The following is an 18711-nucleotide window of genomic DNA, read 5'->3' on the forward strand; positions in this document are numbered from 1 at the left end:
AAAAAAATTGATAGGTGTTCATGTAGGCGTCTTGGCCTTTGCTAGTTACTAAGTAGCGGAGCTGGGGAGCTGAATTTCGGCTTTTGGAGGCTCTGGCACTGGAGATTACTATTCTGTGCTGGATCTACTGTATTTATGTGTTACTCTTTTCATCTATGCTGTGCTGTGCTGCTGCAGTACCTCGGGCACTAGAAGCAGGAGGAGAGTTGCACTGAAGCTGTCCCGCCAGTAAGCCAACCAACACCGCCAAAAGAAAACCAAGACGCCAACCCAACGGAAATAAACCAAAAAGAGATCCATTGATAACATGGACCATCGTGATATGCCTGAAAATAGCCAGTGAGAAAAGGGATGGCGGATCTGGTTGGCTGGGCAAAAGAGGGCAGGTGACCAGTTCGGCGGCCGAAGCTTGTTTGTTTCGCAGCAACTACTTGTGAATTCTTAATCCGTGTCTGCCCGCACCGCCCTGTGCCGAACCCGGTGAACAGCCCTCCAGCTTTGTATGGTCCAGTTGGTTTTGTAGCTGGCGTGGCTTAGAAGGGGAGTTTGTACGTAATTTTAAAATTACAGGTAGTTGAATTGGCTTATGGTACAGCATGGATGCTTCCAATTGATGCACCCCGTGATGCCAATTGCAGCGGTTCGACTGGATGAATTTGATTCAAACTGATTGAATCGTCCAGCACGCAAACCCGCCAAAGCGGAGACCAAGCCGCCGATACCGAAGGCCCGACTCCACGTTCCGGAGAGCGGAAATGCTCCGCCCCGCTTCTTTCGCGGCACATCTAGAAGAGGGAGCTTGGGAAGTGATAAGCCGCGATTTGGACTTGGTATCATCTCACCATCAAGGTACATTACATTCTGTAAGAACGGATAATCTATTAAACACAACGGCCAGAGATACGAAACTCTCCGATCCGAAATGTCGTTTTGACAAGAATGCGGGGGGAAGGGCGCGCCTGTTTAAAAAGTTGCATTGCATTATCAATGGAGAAATGGAGAAGAAGAGAGAAAACGTCCAATTGTCAGATCCAGATCGATTGCGTAATAATCAATCCCTTCTCCAATTCCGATCCCCCGATCCTAAACATCAAACAAACAAACGACATCCCATGACACTCCCACAATTGAATCCTAGTAATTGCTTTCTCAGCAGAGACTCCCTCGTTGTTTTTTCTCTTATCAGCAGCTCCGATCCGGCTCTGCAGCGCATAAACGTGCATCGCATCCCTCAATCCCCCCACCATGCAGCGAAATTCTCAGCCCCTGGGTTAGTTGCGTTTGCGCCGTCGATAGCCGCCAGCCAGTTACGCAACCTCCCTTGTGTTGGTATGACAATTAGGTTAGCTATGAGATCATCCATAATGTGCACGCCGCATCTTTTAACATAACAATTACAGCATGTCATCGCACGCACGGGGCGAGAGGGCATAAGCAGGTGGTCAGAAGCCATGGCAATGCGAAAAGCCAACCACAGAATAGGTATCGAGCGCCATCCGTTTCATCTGCTTCAGCCTTTTCCCCCTACTGTACTTGGCATCGAATCTCCCCCAGCTGAGTCTCCGTGTCACCCAATTCGACGAGCTGGGTGTAGTAAGACAAATAACAGACTATGATGCAAACTCAACTCTATTAGGTACTTTTATCTTCTCTGTGTGTCCTCTACTTTTGGGTCTCTCCGCGGCCTGTTGAAGACTCTGTCTGTAAGTTATCCAAAACTCCAAAATCAGCAAATCACATCCCATCGCCTGCTTTCGTGTTTCAACGCAAAAAAACATGGCTCTCTCAGCTTGACATGACGCCCCTCGCTGCCTCCTTCTTGCGCTGCTCCTCCTCCATCAGCTCTCGAGCCCTCGCCGCCGCTTCTACCTCGGCCTTGACGCCCTTGGCCCGCTGCCGCGCCTCGTACATGTCTCGGCTCTTCATGATTCGCTGCACAATCTCCCCCGCGTTGACGTGCGAGAAGGTGTGCTCGCCAATCTGTCGGTAGATGCCCATCTCCTTTGGCGCCGTGTACGGATCGTATGTCAAGGGCATGAACGCCGTCGGACCGTGGTAGACTGCATCGGGGATGCCCCACGGCATATCTGTGAGATAGCTCTTGGTCGGCGTAAACGGAGCGCCGAACACAGCGGCGTTGATATACTACAACAAAGGCATCAGTACTTAGTGTCGGCTGCCGGAGAGATGTATGGGCAAAGGCTTACCTTGCATTGGAGAACGCAGAGTCCACGCTCGTAAATGTTCATGATGGGATAGTTTACTCCCTTCCACTCGTTAATGACTCTATCCTCGTGAACTCCCGCCACAACATATGCCGGGCCGTAGTCTTTTCCGCCATTGGCGCTCTTCCTCTTCTCCGTAGCCTCTTCAGAGAACCAGCCCGCCTCCCGCGCAAGCTTGTCTTCCTCTTCCAGTACCTTGCACAGAAAAGCAATATGGCCGCTGGAGAAGAGATCGAAGCCGCCGTCGACGTAGACCACACGCTGGCCAGGTTTCGGCCCAGGTCCCTTCAGAAAGCTCTCGTAGGATCCCTTATCTCCCTCGCTAGAACCTAACTTTTCTGGCGTCTCTGAATTCCAGAACCAGACATCGACACCGGGGTTCTTGGCTGTTTCGTCCGTCGCGTACAGCTTGAATCTCTCGAGCATCGCCTCGGATTGGGCTTTCCGCTCCTCCTCAGTGCCCATGCCTTCCTGTCCAGCCAGCGTCTTCTTTAGCGATTTGATGAAGTGCGTCTTAGTGCACAGCAGCATGCGCCCAACGAGATCGGTGGTGGAGATGCCGGGCGATCGCTTGACGACCTTGAAGCGGCCAGCCTCCTTGACAAAGCGGTAGCAGTCGTTTCCATCGCTGTCCGAGGTGATGTCGTCGCCGTGAACAACGTATCGACAGCCGTAGTGCGAGATGTAGGGGAGCTGCGTCACGTAGGGGGCGTATCCGACCGACTTGGTAACCCAACGACAGGCATCTGTGGCGGCGAGACTGTTTTTGCACTCTGCTAGTCAGCCATTGCGCCTCTCCTAAGCATTTCTTCTTTCCTCATCTCATTAACATACCGCTCCTCAAGGTTCATGACCGTCGGGCCTTTGTTGGCAAGGATCGCTTCATCGGAATGGACACCGACGTATAGCTCGTCGCCAAGCTGTCTGGCCTGGACCATTGCGCCGGCGTGGCCTGACAGTGACGCCCAAACTCATTAGCAAGATGCTCCCGTGGGTCAATTGGGAACTAGCGGTGGTCTAACCATGGTGGAAGAAGTCCCAGCAGCCGTCCACCCAGATGCGACCGTCGAGGAGCTCAGGCGCGGGCTCGCCCTGAGGCTGCTCGAGATCGTCCTGGTTCAAGCTGGAGGCGCTCATGTTGCGGCAGGTGGAACGTGGGGGGTTGACAATTTATTAGAGAGAGGGTCGGGCGCTGAGCTAATGCAAAATAAAATTGCGCAGCTATTTGTTCCAGCTGAAAAGAGACGTCGATTCGATATCAAATGTCGCTGGCGCTGTTGGACGGCTGCGAAGACGGAGCTGGCGTTTGTTGGAGGAAGCTTGAGCTCAACGTGTCTCAGGGGTTCTGCAGCGACTGCGGGGAAATGAAGGTGACATTCACTGATTGCTATCTTATCGCATTCGTTAGCGGCCTTAGCAGTGCTGGAGCCTCTGCTGGAGCCCTACTGGAGCCCTTTTGGGGGCTGTTCGTCCAGCTAAAGGCGCCTCAAGCGACGGGCGCTAGCACGTGAAGAGAGTTGCGGCATTCTGTTAACCTTAAACCTTAGCAATTGACCGCCTGCCCTATGCCAGTTTACAAGTCATTCTGACTTCATTCATCTTCTCTTCTTCTCTTCACCCCTCTTCATGCTCTTCATCAATGAGCACCACCGAAATCGCTGCTCTAGTAGTATCCTGCGCAAATCCATCTCGATAGTCCCCTGCTAGGCACTTTTACCTGGACAGGCAAATGTAAATCGCAGAGTCCCACTATGGTCTCACCGACCATGCGAGCACAAGCATCGACATCCCGCATCGCCATACCCATCCAACAAAACTTCGAGCCTGGTCCTTTTGTCAACTTCACAATTTGGTCCTAGCACAACCGGATACACGGCCTCAATCGTGTTAGCACCACCTCGATACTCCTCTGCCAGATCCAGGAACCATCGGCCAACCCAGCAATCGCCTGAAAACGCTGCCAAGGTGCGCTTCCACGTGCGCTGCCAGACGGCTTGAAGCCTCTAGTCCCCGGATTGGCCCGCCACGTTGTCGATCGATTGGAGCAGACATGGGCTTGCATGGGGCTTCACCTGCTGTCGCATCCACGGCCGTTCTTCTCTCGACACCGAAGACAGCACGCTAGACACGGCGCATCGGCCCAATTGCTGACAAGGCCCCAGAGTAGCATTGACAGGCTCCATATGACTTCATGGTTGCAGCAACAGCCCTGGCGACGGTTACATTTTCAGCATGTCTAGGAAACTCACCACGATACTTAAGTCGTCGCGTTCGCCCGTCGGCGCATTGACGTCTTCTTCGCTCGCCAGGTCGCCTGTTCCCCGTCGCAACCAAGCAAGTCTGAGCATCTGGATCTGCATCGCCACCTGCATCTTCATCTTCATCGTCATCTCAAGCACCGTCAAGATGAAGGCCTCCATGCTGTCTGTTGCCCTGGCGCTCGCCCCCGGCGCCATGGCCTGGAAGGAAGTTTCCGACTGTGACGAGATCAAGTACACTTCCGTCCCGGGCTTCTTCCTCCAGGACGATGCCAACACTGACCCCAACACCTTTGACTATGTACGTATGCCAAAGAGAGGATGAATCCCTTATAACACCTCGACTCACACCTGACATTCATAGGCCAACTTCAACTTTGGTCTTCTCAACAGGACTTACCCCACTGATGCCAAGTTCGACCCTCGCCACAAGAAGACGCAGTGGGCGCGCTTCGCCAACTACGTCGAGTCTCTCAACGACGACTGCAAGAAGAACAAGAAGGATCAGACCACTTACAAGGTTCTCTTCATGGGTCGCCACGGCGAGGGATGGCACAACGCCGCCGAGACCTTTTACGGCACCCCTGCCTGGAACGTGAGTATAGTCTCAAAGACCGACTTTTGAGTCGTTCATACTAGGCTTCGACATGGTTGCTAATTTCATATAGTGCTACTGGGGTGAGCAGAATGGCAACAGCACCGCTACCTGGGCTGACGCCGAGCTGACCAACAACGGCATTGCCCAGACCACAAAGGCCAACGCCTACTTCAAGTCCCGCTTCGCCGACGGTCTCCCCTACTTTGAGTCGTACTACAGCTCGCCTCTCCGACGATGCCTCCAGACGGCCCAGCTCACCTTTGGCAGCCTGAAGCTGCCTCACCCCTTCAAGCCCACCATCAAGGAGCTTTTCCGTGAGAGCATCAGCATCCACACCTGTGACCGCCGCTCTACCAAGACTCAGATCCACGCTTTTGCTCCCAACTTCCAGTTCGAGGCGGGCTTTACCGAGGATGACGAGCTCTGGGAGGGCGCCCAGGACAAGGGCGAGACCTCTGCTCACCAGGTCGCCCGCAGCAAGATTGTCATCGACGACGTCTTCTCCCACGACGACAACACCTGGCTCAGCATCACCAGCCACTCTGGCGAGATTGGCGCCATCCTCACCGTGCTGAACCACCGCTCTTTCAGTCTATCCACCGGCCAGATCATCCCCGTCCTCGTCAAGGCCGAGCTGGTTGAGCCCACCGTCGAGCCCACCAGCACCTATGCCTCCTTCACCGTCGAGCCCACCTGCAAGTCCCCTCCCATCACCAGCATTTCTGGCCAGGGATGCGTGTGCGCCACTGCTACCACCACTTTTGCCACTGCCACCGTTACCTCTGGCTGCAAGGCTCACTAAGTACCCGTTTAAGAATAATGAGGATGAAGAGGTATCGTGAGAGTCACGGCCTCCGGAGAGAAAAAGAGAAGCAGTAATGTGTTGACCATGAAAATTACTTTAATCTGTACATAGTAACCCTAAATGATAATGATGTGCACAATGCCTGTATCTTGGAGTTTGTGTGAAGTAGTGGTCCAGCTGTATAGATCTTAGCATGTATCGTATCCAGCCTGCCAACAGTGAAGGATGAAACAACCCAATTGAGATGGCCCAACACAGAAACAGTCACGCTCAAAGTCTATAAGGATGGAATCGACGACGACGACAACAACAACAACGACATCCATACCAGAAACTCCGATTGATGAAATACCCGGTTCCGGTGTCCGTCCAGCCAGTATATTCTTCAACTCTCGAATTCTGAACTCGCTTCATTATCGTGACAAAAGCCCTGTCCAGACATTCTATCTCACATAGTATACCAGTTAATTGTTTACCATAGATTTAATGCGAAGAAATCTTGGCTACTAGCGATAGTATTTCTACTTTCTTCTATACGTGATAGTATCCTCTACTCTCTTCTACTAAAGTTAGTATCATCCACTCTCGTCTACCAGCGATAGTTTCAATATCATCCACTACTAACAATAATATCGACTATTATTCCCAACGCAGGATTCAATATAAGTCTTCAATCCGGGGAAGAAAATATCTAGATCGGTAGGGGTCATCCACACCCAAGTAGTAGCCGCATCTTGGTCCTGACACAACCAAGGAACCTATCTCCGCCTTAAGCAACACGGTCTGCCGATATGAAGATTGGACGTTGAAGTCTCGAGGCCCGACGTTAGGACGGCTCCTTCAACGCTCCTCTCTGACGATATGACCACTGGTTCCCCTCGACAGAGGGACACTCATCTGAGTTCGCGCGTCTGCGCTCTTGTAGGAGAAGTAACTTCGTTGGGTGATATGTACCCTTTAGCATCACTGCATCGTATCAGTCTTTTGAGGTCTGATCGATGAAAGCCAAATACACACGGCTTTGGAATTCGGTGCATGGAAAGGGGAAGCTAATTCATGAACTCACCAATGAGCAAAACAAACATCTTTGATCAAATCCTTACCCTAAAGTAGCCGCGAAAGCCTTGTCTTCGAATTGTCCAAGGCAGTCTTAGCTATAACATTCACATCTTGTCTCGTCGAAACCACATCGACAAGATAAGTCCTTTCACTCTGACTACATGCTGACTTCCACTCGAAAAGTGAGCATCTACAAACCCTCTGAACACTGACTGTGTTATCAGTCTATGGGAAAAGTTACACGAGGAAATCTCAGTTCTGAAGAGATAAGGCTAAGTTTCTTTTCTCTAATCTCAGAAGTATTCATACCTCAACTAGCTCGTTAAAGTCTTTTTTTGCAGCCTCCACAAGGCGTGGGTTTGTCAGTAAACGGATTGTTAACATTGCCATCCCCTTTCCACATTTTATCGCTGCTTCATGGGCACTGTCGCTTCCTGCATAGTCTGCAAATCGCGGATGGTGTAGAGATACACCTTGGTCTGTAGGGATAGGGAATGCTCCGTGAAAACTCGGGACTTTGTAAGAAACACTGCCTATTATGAGTCAGTTTCACAGTGGACTTGTAGGTGGAAGAAGGCTATGTCACCCATGTCAGTCGATGCAGTGTACGAATTGTCATCCTTTACGAGGATCTTCTCCCCGATAGACAACATATCATCGGCATACTGTTGACAAATTGCGTCGTTCACTCTTAGATCCTCATAAGTCGGGCCCCTGTCGAGATAGTGAGTAATTTTACAAATTTATCATTGACACCGGATGAAACATACGGAATAATGTTGTACTCGCAGCCTGTGCTCAAGGCAGCGGCATTAAAGGACTGCTGCACTTTCTTCAAAAGCGTCTCGCTTCGTTTCGTCGATGGACTGCGGACAAGCCAGGTCATTCGAGTGTAGTTGGCAACAACATTAGGTGCGGTGCCTCCGTCGTTGATGACTCCGTGAACTCGTTCGTCTGGCCTCATCTGCTGACGCAGCATGGAAATACCGTTGTATGCCATTACTGCAGCGTCCAGTGCATTGACACCGTTCCATGGCTCACCCGCGGCGTGAGCAGATCGGCCACGAAACTCTACCTCGAACTTTTGCGAGGCAATAAACTTCAAGCCGGCGAGTCCATCGTACCCTTCTGCGAACTGATGCGCTGCTAACGGATGAGCCATAATGGCAGCGGCAATGTCCTCATCGTCGAAGGCGCCGGCTTCGATCAGTTTGACCTTTCCTCCTCCACCTTCTTCTGCAGGCGTGCCCAAGATCCGTATTCTTCCCGGAAAGCTTTCTGATTGAAGCACTTTTGCGGCTCCAAGGAAAGCTGCCATCGAAGAAGTTGTGATCAAGTTATGGCCACAAGCATGGCCAATGTCAGGTAACGCATCATACTCAACACATATGATCACGAGAGAGCCACCTGAGCCAATCTCGGCCATGAAAGATGTCTCCAAGCCATACGCTTGCTTGGTGACGGCATACCCATGTTTTTGTAGGAACGAAGATATTGTCTCCACAGCATAGAATTCTTGGTAACCTAATTCAGGGTTATCATGGATAGCTTTATTAAGTGCTCGCAGGTCTTCGTCAGCGGCGTCGATGGCATCATGTGAGTTGTTAAGAAATCGCTTCACGGCATCTTCAGCCATAGGATCTCTGGATTTATGAAGGACCATATTGAGAGTGGGAGGGCTTTATCAAAGATATAGTTTAGTATTCACAAGTTTGCGATTATGAGTTGAGATGTAACGAAGCGAGTACTGTGGAGTGTTCAATTCTCAATTCATGGGATGTTTCTAGTTTATATAGGAAGCTGAGTCCTGAGGACTCTTCAATAGAGCCTGGCACATTTCAATTTGCTGAGTTCAATATTGATTAACTTGTAACTTTTGAAATCATATAGCGCCCTTGGTGAATGTCCTAACTGCTAGCAAATTTAGTCATATTTCAGCCGGCTAGTTGGTAGTTGGCTATGCTTACTTTCTAGTAGAGAGCAGCTCTTCCGACCGTCGGCAAGTTCAGGTCCGATTTTCTAGTTTACTCGGCAAATTCGGTTGTTGACTAAAATTCTCGCTTTCTAAAATTTAGATGATTAAGAAGGCAGTTAGAGAATTGCTTTATTAGATTGGACAGTAATGATCTTCTTACCAGGAGGTAGATAGGGATATTCTAAGTATACAAGAGCGGAGTGTAAATCACCTATAGGTTATTGCCCCCAAGACCTTTACTCAAATTGAAACTATTGATAAAGATGTTTTAAAAGTCTGTGGACTCGTTTAAACACAATTTTAATATGTATGCTTATGATTACCAAAAGTATCCTTGTAGACTTGATAGTAAATATTGGGAAGTATTTGAAGCTTTAACTATGTACTCTGCAAGTGATTAAAAAGACTATTCTATACTACGTCTACATCTATTTACTAGAAGATGTTAGTGATAGATATCTGTACTATCGGAGAATAGTTGGAATTTATGAGAGTTTCTCTGTCATCGCATAGTAGCAGGAATTTCCGTGAATATGTCTACCAGTACTACCAGATAGTAAATGATGGAATCACATAAGGAGTGTCGCTTGATGGCTACATATGTAAGTATTTTGTTATGAAGTTCATTTGGCGTTCGCAGCTATCAGCCACTCAAGGAGACAATTCTTACCATATACAGTTGCTCCTTGTTTATCACGACTTGTCGCTTTGTTCATCTTAAGGTGTTCCGCTGTCCGCCCATATGCAGGGACGTGGACATCTTCGCTGTCTCTGCAGCCCAGGCTCCAACTAGCATCCGCAGAACACTCGAGCCCTACAGTGAACAGCCGCACTGACTGTAAATTGAGCTATTAATCTAGTATATGTAAGGGCTGGACTAACCGAGATTCTCGATCGGTCTCGTCAGTTAGTTGGAGGCTTCTGTAACGACTTGAGCGTAATGAAAATGAACATGCACCAAGTTCCATTATAGCAACCTGCAATCTATTACGCAAAGAAACTGACGGAAAGGCCTAATTTATTCCTTAGACTTGATGATTTCGCAATATGTCCGAGCTGACTATCACATTCACTATAAATACCATACTGCCTCCATCAGAGATTATCGACTACTCTAGATGGAGTCATCGGAAACTTCAAAGGGATAATAACCGAATTTCTCGCTACCCTCATCACAGAGGAAGATGGACACAACTTTCAACCTCCTTGTTCTGGAATTCGAATTGCCCGCTGATGAGATTCTCAATGCCTACGGCACATACGGCGATATTATTTCCCATTGTCTACACAAATGCTGGCGTTATCATACATCTGCGTCGCCAGCCTTGAAAACTTCAAAGCGGAGCGTCTTTGAAGAAGACGTGCTGCCACTGTGGAACGAAATCCATGGTCTTCTTTTGCTAGGAAGCAGTAAGAGGCATCTCCTCCAACAGAGCGTCGCCAGTACTAACAAGTTAGTTTCAAGGGTACACAGCCTCTCATGATGACCCATGGGTTACATCTTTGATACGGACGATACAGATGGCGTATATAATGAAGATACCTATGATTGGGGTGTGCTATGGTCATCAAATAATTGCACGGGCTCTGGGTGGTAAGATATCGCGTAACCCAGCAGGGTGGGAACTCGGCGTTTGTAAAATGGACATGACATCCATAGGCCAAAAACTCTTCGAAAAGGATACTCTTGTAGGTTATTCTTAGACATGAAATATGCGGATTATACTAACGCCTTTGCTAAATTGTTAGATGGTTCACCAAATGCATAGAGATGCTGTGGTTGAGGCCCCTCCAAACATCGATGTCATTGCTTCAAGTTGTTCCTGCAAGGTTCAGATGATGTTCCAGCCAGGAAGAGTTCTCACGATTCAAGGACATCCAGAATTTGATGCAAGAATCTCGAAATCTTGGCTGGATCAAAGATACGAGGAGGGCTTGATGGAACAAGAGCTGTATGGTTATGCGCTGACAAAGCTCAATCTGGAGCATGATGGAATGGAAATACTGCAAGCGATGCGTAAATTTCTACTTGGAACATCCATATAGCCTAGTTTCTGGAACTATTGAAGCATTTCGTACTGGTCGGTTCTCGGACAAGCGGCGTAAGCTATCATACCCCAGTGGCGTTAAGATGACCTTTGAGGTGGGCGGGTCTGCTGGGAGTGATTTGGAGATGGTTGCATTAGTGGTTCTGTCTCATTCTTCGGCCGCAAGGAAAGAAATATGGTGCTTCCTGTATCTCTACGTCAATAACATCCTGAGAGACTGTCAATGCGGGTACCATGAGAATGACGCTTTGAATCCCAAGCCCACAACCACCTATTTTTGGAAACTTTCTGTCCCCTTTTTTTCATGAGAAGGACATCAAAAGATAAGAATTCAAAGTAATAGCATGCAAGTGAGATCGCGCTTGAGGGTTTTGGGTAAAGAAGGGATGTGGCACAGAGACCACGATCCTTGTGAAGGAGGCTGAATTTGCCGGTCGGCTAATTCAGCAGATTCAGCTCTTCCTCTTCCCCCGCAGATCGCCTTCTTTCGATGCTCATAGCCAATACTAGGTAGACTTCTATGCCTCCATGTCTTTAATCAACAGCGTTTCGGTCAGACGGCTGTATCTCCCATACCATCCCCAGCAAAACACCCTCGTAAATTCTGAACCTGCGAGATTCCATCTTGTGCGTTTTCGTCGGCACAGTAAGCCCCAGGAATGTCTCAAGGGCAGGATCCTTCTGCAGCGGCCTCCGGCCGGCACTCGCGACGGTCCGTCGCTGGTTGCTGGACATGCAGGTGCAAGAAAGTCAAATGCGATGAACAACAACCTGTTTGTGGCAGATGTAGTCGATTGTACTTGTTCTGCGACTATCAGCCAAGGCCAAGAAAACCGTATGTTCGGAGAAAAGCAAAAGCAGCTACACAGGAACCACGGGAAGAGTTGAGGCTTGCTCGAGGGGAGAGTGAGAGTTACGAAGCAGAAGCAGACGCTCGATCCCCCGAGGAAGGGACCGACAGCTCCTCACAAGTAATCGTGTCCAACTTGGCTACAGGTGTCCTGTGTCACTACTCGCCGAGCCCTCCAAATGTCCCTGCTGCCTGTTCTTTGACATTGGGGCTTCAGGAGCGAGAAGCTATCCGGTATTTCCGGACCACGTTTTCCAGACATCAACATACCAAAAACCCCCAATACAATGTCATCTCTGTCATATACAATATTGCAACCAAGTCCGAACTCGCAATGCACATGGCTGTTTCGGTTGCGAGACGAGAAATGCTTTGTCTTCAAAACAATGGTCAAACTGATGTCAAGGACGACGATATCTCTATCTTGCACTATTCGGCTGCCCTGAGTCAATTGGCCGAGTTTGTAAACGGAGCCGACGCTGTCACTGGGCTTGATACCATCCTAGCCAGTATCTGGCTCATGTTGACCTATGAGCAGAAATTTGGTGATGGCAACGGTGTTGGTCTATCCAGCCATCTGAAAGGACTTGCAACAATAGTACAGAGTGAGGCTAGGCAAGCCCTGACTCTTCCGGCAGACGCAAACCACCATATCCCTTCCTCTGCCAACACCATGGAACTCGATTCGTCTCAGAGGCGCATGCATACCCTCTCTCTCTTTTCTGCCAGAATGCTGATTTGGATATCGCTCCTTGACGCTGGAGCTGCTTCAACTGGACTAGGAGGAGACTTTAACGCGTCGCTCCATGGCTTACTTGAAGAACATGCTCACATCTGTGAGGGATGTGATTCTCGACTGCAAACCAGTCTCTTCCGAAGCTTTACTGAAGTAGCAAAGTACTCCAATCCATTGTTTTGCAGGGTATGGGGAGACGATTATCCGATACAGGAACTCATGGATGACATCAGCAACCACGACATATTCTTATTGTACGGCTCTTGCTTTCAAGTCAGGTACATGGCCTCGAGGCTGGATAGCCTGAGGAAGCAAGTTTCAACCGCCGCCGAAAAATATGAAGACGTCATTGAGCTGGCCTTTCAGGAAATAGCTGAAACATATACCGAGACTTTCCTACTGGCAAGTAAAATAACCGTCGAGACAGACAACAGTCTCCGTGTTATCAAAAATCTTCGATTCATTGTCCCTCACTATCATGCTGCCATACTTTACTACGTAAGATGTGCGGATCCCCGACGATCCTCTCCGGACAGGCGGATGGCATCGTTAAAGATCATTATGAAATTAGCATACCAAGCCTTTAAACTTGAAGGGGACGAGGCTATGCTGCGGATCGCTTGGCCACTCTTCATAGCTATACTCGAAACCAATGATCTCCTCCACAGGGAGTGGTTAATCGCTCGGCTGCGAGCGCTCGGGAAATTCGGCAAGAACTATCCAAGGGCAGCGGTCTTTGTTGAGTCTTTCGTTGCGGAAGAAGAACGGAAAGGGGAACGCTTAGATTTCCAGGCTTCTTTGACATCAGGAGGCTTCGAACAGTTCTCGATATGACAGCAGCGATTCAGTCAGACCCTTGAATTTCCAAGCTAGTATCTCGTGGGGTAGTGGAGAGTGACTTTACCCCAGACTAGCTCCTTGAAATCTCACGGGGAAGCGATGGTCGGCAAATTGGGTGGAGTTGGGCAACACTGATGAGGAGATGGCACACGCCACAACTCTTAATCATGCTAGTATAGAGCTTACATACTCTAAGCTTAACAGAGCATGGCCGTACTGAACAACCCGCCCGTTATAACTTTAAATTGGCGAGGGGTTAATATTGATGGCTGAACTATTCAGATACTGAACGGTCCTGTGGACATATCTATATAAGTCCCATTTTGGCCACTATGAACATGCCAATGCAACACCTCTCACTTCAGAATCAGAAGAAATGACAGACATCATGCATACGACAGAAGCGAAAGACAGCGCAATCAATAATGGGGCTGATGTTGAAAAGCATGAGACCGTGGATGATGTTGACGTTGGGAAGCATGAGGCCAATGGCGTCCACGATGGAGATGAAGCAATGGCAGCATTTCAAGACGGCCAGATTGTGGACGTTGACGAGGATACCAACAGACGGCTGCTCCGCAAGATCGACCGACATATCCTACCTATAATGTGCGCGGTATATTGCATGAACTACCTGGACAAAACAACTCTTTCATATGCCAGCATCATGGGACTGAAAGAGGACATCCACCTGGTAGGGGACAACTACCAGTGGTTAGCGTCGCTCTTCTACTTCGGATACCTTACATGGGAATGGCCTACAGTACGTCTGCTGCAGAGATTGCCAATTGCCAAATACTCGGGGTTCTGCGTTATCTGCTGGGGCGTGACTCTTGCCCTGTTCGCCGTTGTTCGCGATTTCAAGGGCGCCGCCATCATTCGATTCCTCCTTGGAGCTTTCGAGTCAGCGGTGACTCCGGGTTGGGCTCTCATCACATCCCAATGGTACAAAAGGTCTGAGCAGGGGTCCAGGACAGGACTGTGGTTCAGTTTCAATGGCTTTGCTCAGATCTTTGGCGGTGTCATCGCCTACGGCATCGCTGTTGGTGGCGAGAGGGACATCTACACTATTCAACCTTGGAGGATCCTCTTCATCCTCACAGGGTCACTCACTTTTGTTCTTGGCATCATCTTTCTGATCGTCGTACCGGACAATCAACTCAAGTCGAGATGGCTTAGTGAGACTGACCGAGTTCTCGCCGTGGCAAGGGTCAGAGTCAACCAGCAGGGAATCGGCAACAAGCATTTCAAGACATATCAATTCAAAGAGGCTCTTATGGACCCCTTGGCCTGGGCATTTGCTTTCTATAGCATTGCTTCTAACATACCAAATGGGGGCATCAGCAACTTCTTTAGTCAGCTCGTAAGTGGCACCCAGGGAGAAGTATGGCTCAATCTTTGACTAATGTGACTACCTTAGATCGTCTCGTTTGGCTACAGTCCCACACAATCGCTGCTTCTTGGAACCCCCGCCGGTGCCGTCCAAGTTGTCAGCTTGTTGCTTAGTGGTTACTATGGCGATAAATACAAAAATAGACTATTGGTATCACTTGGTGGACTGAGTTTGGCAGTACTGGGAGCCATCCTGCTCGTTGCATTGCCTGATGCTGCAAAGGCGGGTAAGCTTGTCGGTTACTACTTGACTCTGGCTGGGACGACACCATTCGTGGCACTATTGAGTCTAATTTCTTCTAATATTGCCGGATACACTAAGAAGACCACTGTAGCTGCCATGTACCTGATCTTCTATTGTGCCGGCAACATCATTGGTATGTACATATATGTTCCTCCAAAACTTATATAGTAGCAGTACAACTGACCAATCGAGATGCAAGGCCCTCAAACCTTTCGCCCGGCGGATGCACCTGGTTTTATACCGGCTAAAGTCACCATTCTTGTCTGCTATGTCCTTTGCATGATAGATGTCATCTTTATTTGGTGGTACTGTAGACGGATGAATCAGAAGAAGGCAGCCCTGAGGGCGGAACCTGGATATGTAACACAAGAGAACTCTGAGTAAGTGTAGCGCCCTCATAACTGAGAGATGATATTCTGACTGACTACTGGATAGGTGGTTGGATTTAACGGATAAGGAGAACCCTGAATTTACCTATACTCTATGAATTAGCTACTGCTTGATTAGCCTCATTGGAGTAAATCCTGGAGTCTTCTTTATCGAGGAATTAGACGAGCTCAGAGGGTTGCGGCCAGGTAGCATGGCAATATGGGTAGATATATAACGGCTACTCGAGAAAGGAAACATAATAAAGAAGATTCATATTGTATCTCCTGATGAAGAATTGTGTGTATCTTCTTAGATCAAAGGAAGAAAATTTCTGGATTGTTGTTCTAGATCAGAAGCCAAGTGCATATCTGTAGACCTCTCGCTGCTAGTCTCCCACAAAGAAAGATTCATCATAGATAGTGTTATTTCGATAATAATATTCCTCCGGTAGTAAAATTATACTGTGATACCAACTTGGCCGCAGAGTAGCCATTGGATGCCTTTGGAAAGTATCACAGCCCAACACGATGCTAGACTTAGTTGAGCGAGATAGATAATGAACGTATCGAGATATAGAGACAAGTGATAAACCACCTTAAAACAGATGCTGTACAAGACCACTGCTAAAACTGGGAAAGCGAAAGAGAAGAATGGCCTTTGTTTGCTTGCAGTACATGCTTGTAGTACAATCCCTCAAGGATGTTGCATTCTTTACCAGGTGTCCAAGACGATACTTGAAGCTTCTTTTCTGAGCAAGTGACGTTGGATGTCTAATTCAGCCTCCAAAATAACAGAAATATTCAGTCAAAAGAAGGGCTAGTTTCCCTCCTGACTACACAAGACTGACCACATCTTCTGTCCAATGGCTGCAAAGGCAGCGTCTCCCATTGGGCCGCCCCATTCCAGCTGATTTTAGGCAAAACAGCTCATCATTGTTCGATCACGGTCGATGATTTTCCTCCGGACTCCTGGGGTAAGTGCATGATCAAAAAAACAAACCGCCGAGAAGACCTTGGCAGCCAACTTTTTGCTTACATCTGCCCCGAGTTCGATTATATCCAATTTAGCCGTTAGACGAGCTGCACCTCTGCCCCGCGAATCATGGCTCGAGTCCCGTTTTTTTTCTCCTAGATTGCTTCATCGGCACTAGGCCAATGGAGAGAAAGCCGTGTGGAATGCCGTCGTAGGCTGTTTGTTGAAGAGTTGGGGTGCATGCAGCTTCGGACCGGGGGCACATGGCGTTATGGTTAATTGGAAGCATACGGATTAAGTATATGTCATAATATATTGGGCATATGGTAATCGATGTAACATCGTGGCCCATGGGTGCCTTGGGCACAACTTCTGCATGACGGCAAAGATGGATCATTCGCCATTTCACCACGGGATATTGTAATCCTATAGACGGCTATTCCTGATGATTCGTCACATTGCCTGTTGCGGTTTACCGTGTGGCGTGATCTCCGAAAGAGAGGGCCTTGCCAACTAGACATTGTTAAAATATCGACTTGGTTGTATGTTCGGAACTTTTTCCTTTTTCTTTTTTTTTTTTTTTTTACCCCAGTGCCGGAGACGCCAAGACGAAATTAGCCGTGAGCCAGTAAATGAAACATGCCGCTTCTTCGTACGTGTACCGAGACCCAGGAGTCTATCAACCCACGGCTTGTGGCAAACTACATACATGTGATCTCGCTTGGTGTTGCTGGGACAGCAGCATCACCATGCCACGATGGGATTCCAAGGGGCAATGTCTTTGTGAAAAGGATCATATCCAGGCGGGGTAAATTGCTCAATGGTCGGTCATATGGCTGTGCGGAGGCATGACAGCATTTTGTTCCAATTATCCGCAAACTGACTTATAAAGAGCGACGCCATCCTCCCGGAAACTGAGAATGTAAAGCCATCGATCAATCAGCTCACATAGTCCATCATAGCAAGAGACAAGAACAACAACTTACACCATGGTTGCCTTTACTTCCCTTCTCGCTGGCTTCGCCGCCATTGCCGGAGTCCTGTCTGCTCCCACTGAATCCTCCGTTGAGGTGGAAAAGCGTCAGACCATTGGACCTGGCACGGGCTACAGCAATGGCTACTACTACTCTTACTGGAATGATGGCCATGCTGGCGTGACATACACCAACGGTGGTGGCGGTTCATTCACCGTCAACTGGTCCAACTCTGGCAACTTTGTCGGAGGCAAGGGATGGCAGCCGGGTACTAAGAACAAGTAAGAAGGAATTACAGCCCATGTATCAAATATTGCTACCAAAAGCTAACGCATCTCTCTTTAGGGTCATCAACTTCTCTGGTAGCTACAACCCCAACGGAAACAGCTACCTCTCCATCTACGGCTGGTCTCGCAACCCTCTCATCGAGTACTACATCGTCGAGAACTTTGGAACCTACAACCCATCCACTGGTGCCACCAAGCTGGGTGAGGTTACATCTGACGGCAGTGTCTACGACATCTACCGAACTCAGCGTGTCAACCAGCCCTCCATCATCGGAACCGCCACCTTTTACCAATACTGGTCGGTCCGCCGCAACCACCGCTCCAGCGGCTCGGTCAACACGGCCAACCACTTCAACGCTTGGGCTTCTCATGGCCTCACTCTCGGCACCATGGACTACCAGATTGTTGCTGTAGAGGGATACTTTAGCTCTGGCTCTGCTTCCATCACTGTCAGCTAAATAGATTGATGTGACGACCAAGATTGGAATGAGAAGTTGATGAATGGCTCATGTTCTGTACTCTGGGTATATGGAGAAATCGTGGTGCTGAATTGGCGAGTCTCGATTTTGCAGACGAGAAGATTGCACAAATAGACCTAGTCAAATGAGAAATGAAAGTTATGACATACAGTATTTCCCGCTTTGATGTACCAGACATTGAAAGTTCGCTCGGTCTAGGTTTAATGTACTTTTCATGATGAAGATATGATATAAAGTGGAAGCTAATAGGTAAGTATCATGGTACGAATTGCTGGTTGATATGTCACTCTATATAGGAATGGTAAAAAAGCGAACAGTATTTTTCTTCAGTGGCCACGATACAGTGACGCGATAGTTCCAAATTGCGAAGATTTATGCTGCCTTAATACAAGATCAATCTTCGGCTGCTTGATATATAGATAGCTATGTTGTTACTTCTCTCTACTTGAGACAGTATCGCTACTTTCCCTTGCATGCTATAGTTTTCCAAATTTTCGTCTGTCAGAGACAAGGATTGCTAAATCTGTCTTTCAAAGATACCAATGATACATAGTCGTTGCCTCCTTATCGTTGTTCCTTTGTCCGTTTGAGACGCCAAAT

At 48.5% G+C, this 18711-nt stretch overlaps 7 protein-coding genes across 7 annotated transcripts; 5 read left to right on the plus strand and 2 right to left on the minus strand.

Annotated features, from left to right (window-relative positions):
• Window positions 1–1426: 1426 nt before the first annotated feature.
• V8C40DRAFT_231672 (ethanolamine-phosphate cytidylyltransferase) lies at window positions 1427–3556 on the minus strand. The gene is made up of 4 exons (XM_083212979.1): window positions 3248–3556; window positions 3060–3177; window positions 2208–2985; window positions 1427–2145 (listed from the first exon to the last, which is right to left on the minus strand). Exons 1-4 carry the CDS (start codon window positions 3360–3362, stop codon window positions 1786–1788), a joined length of 1371 nt encoding a protein of 456 aa, XP_083079809.1. The 5' UTR covers window positions 3363–3556; the 3' UTR covers window positions 1427–1785.
• Window positions 3557–4631: 1075 nt separating this feature from the next.
• On the plus strand, window positions 4632–5883 carry V8C40DRAFT_272309 (histidine phosphatase superfamily; the record flags this gene model as incomplete). The annotated part of the gene is made up of 3 exons (XM_083220341.1): window positions 4632–4784; window positions 4848–5078; window positions 5152–5883. The coding sequence occupies 3 exons, from the start codon at window positions 4632–4634 to the stop codon at window positions 5881–5883; spliced, it is 1116 nt and encodes a 371-aa protein (XP_083079810.1).
• Window positions 5884–7248: 1365 nt separating this feature from the next.
• Window positions 7249–8608, minus strand: V8C40DRAFT_279667 (M20 family metallopeptidase; the record flags this gene model as incomplete). The annotated part of the gene is made up of 3 exons (XM_083221271.1): window positions 7249–7478; window positions 7532–7659; window positions 7716–8608. 3 exons carry the CDS (start codon window positions 8606–8608, stop codon window positions 7249–7251), a joined length of 1251 nt encoding a protein of 416 aa, XP_083079811.1.
• A 1496-nt stretch (window positions 8609–10104) lies between these two features.
• On the plus strand, window positions 10105–10966 carry V8C40DRAFT_261085 (type 1 glutamine amidotransferase; the record flags this gene model as incomplete). The annotated part of the gene is made up of 4 exons (XM_083219217.1): window positions 10105–10330; window positions 10386–10514; window positions 10581–10609; window positions 10670–10966. 4 exons carry the CDS (start codon window positions 10105–10107, stop codon window positions 10964–10966), a joined length of 681 nt encoding a protein of 226 aa, XP_083079812.1.
• A 522-nt stretch (window positions 10967–11488) lies between these two features.
• On the plus strand, window positions 11489–13388 carry V8C40DRAFT_272311 (Zn(II)2Cys6 transcription factor; the record flags this gene model as incomplete). Its single annotated transcript, XM_083220342.1, has 2 exons — window positions 11489–11498; window positions 11638–13388. The coding sequence occupies 2 exons, from the start codon at window positions 11489–11491 to the stop codon at window positions 13386–13388; spliced, it is 1761 nt and encodes a 586-aa protein (XP_083079813.1).
• V8C40DRAFT_279679 (allantoate permease family MFS transporter) lies at window positions 13213–15651 on the plus strand. Its single transcript, XM_083221272.1, has 4 exons — window positions 13213–14757; window positions 14815–15163; window positions 15230–15410; window positions 15466–15651. Exons 1-4 carry the CDS (start codon window positions 13771–13773, stop codon window positions 15515–15517), a joined length of 1569 nt encoding a protein of 522 aa, XP_083079814.1. The 5' UTR covers window positions 13213–13770; the 3' UTR covers window positions 15518–15651.
• A 1132-nt stretch (window positions 15652–16783) lies between these two features.
• On the plus strand, window positions 16784–18257 carry V8C40DRAFT_231679 (glycoside hydrolase family 11 protein). Its single transcript, XM_083212980.1, has 3 exons — window positions 16784–16913; window positions 17264–17626; window positions 17691–18257. The coding sequence occupies exons 2-3, from the start codon at window positions 17361–17363 to the stop codon at window positions 18088–18090; spliced, it is 666 nt and encodes a 221-aa protein (XP_083079815.1). The 5' UTR covers window positions 16784–16913; window positions 17264–17360; the 3' UTR covers window positions 18091–18257.
• The last annotated feature ends 454 nt before the right edge of the window (window positions 18258–18711 follow it).

This window comes from Trichoderma camerunense (assembly GCF_050948025.1).
Source record: "Trichoderma camerunense strain CBS 138272 chromosome Unknown V8C40scaffold_1, whole genome shotgun sequence".
In the NCBI taxonomy this organism is placed as follows: domain Eukaryota; kingdom Fungi; phylum Ascomycota; class Sordariomycetes; order Hypocreales; family Hypocreaceae; genus Trichoderma; species Trichoderma camerunense.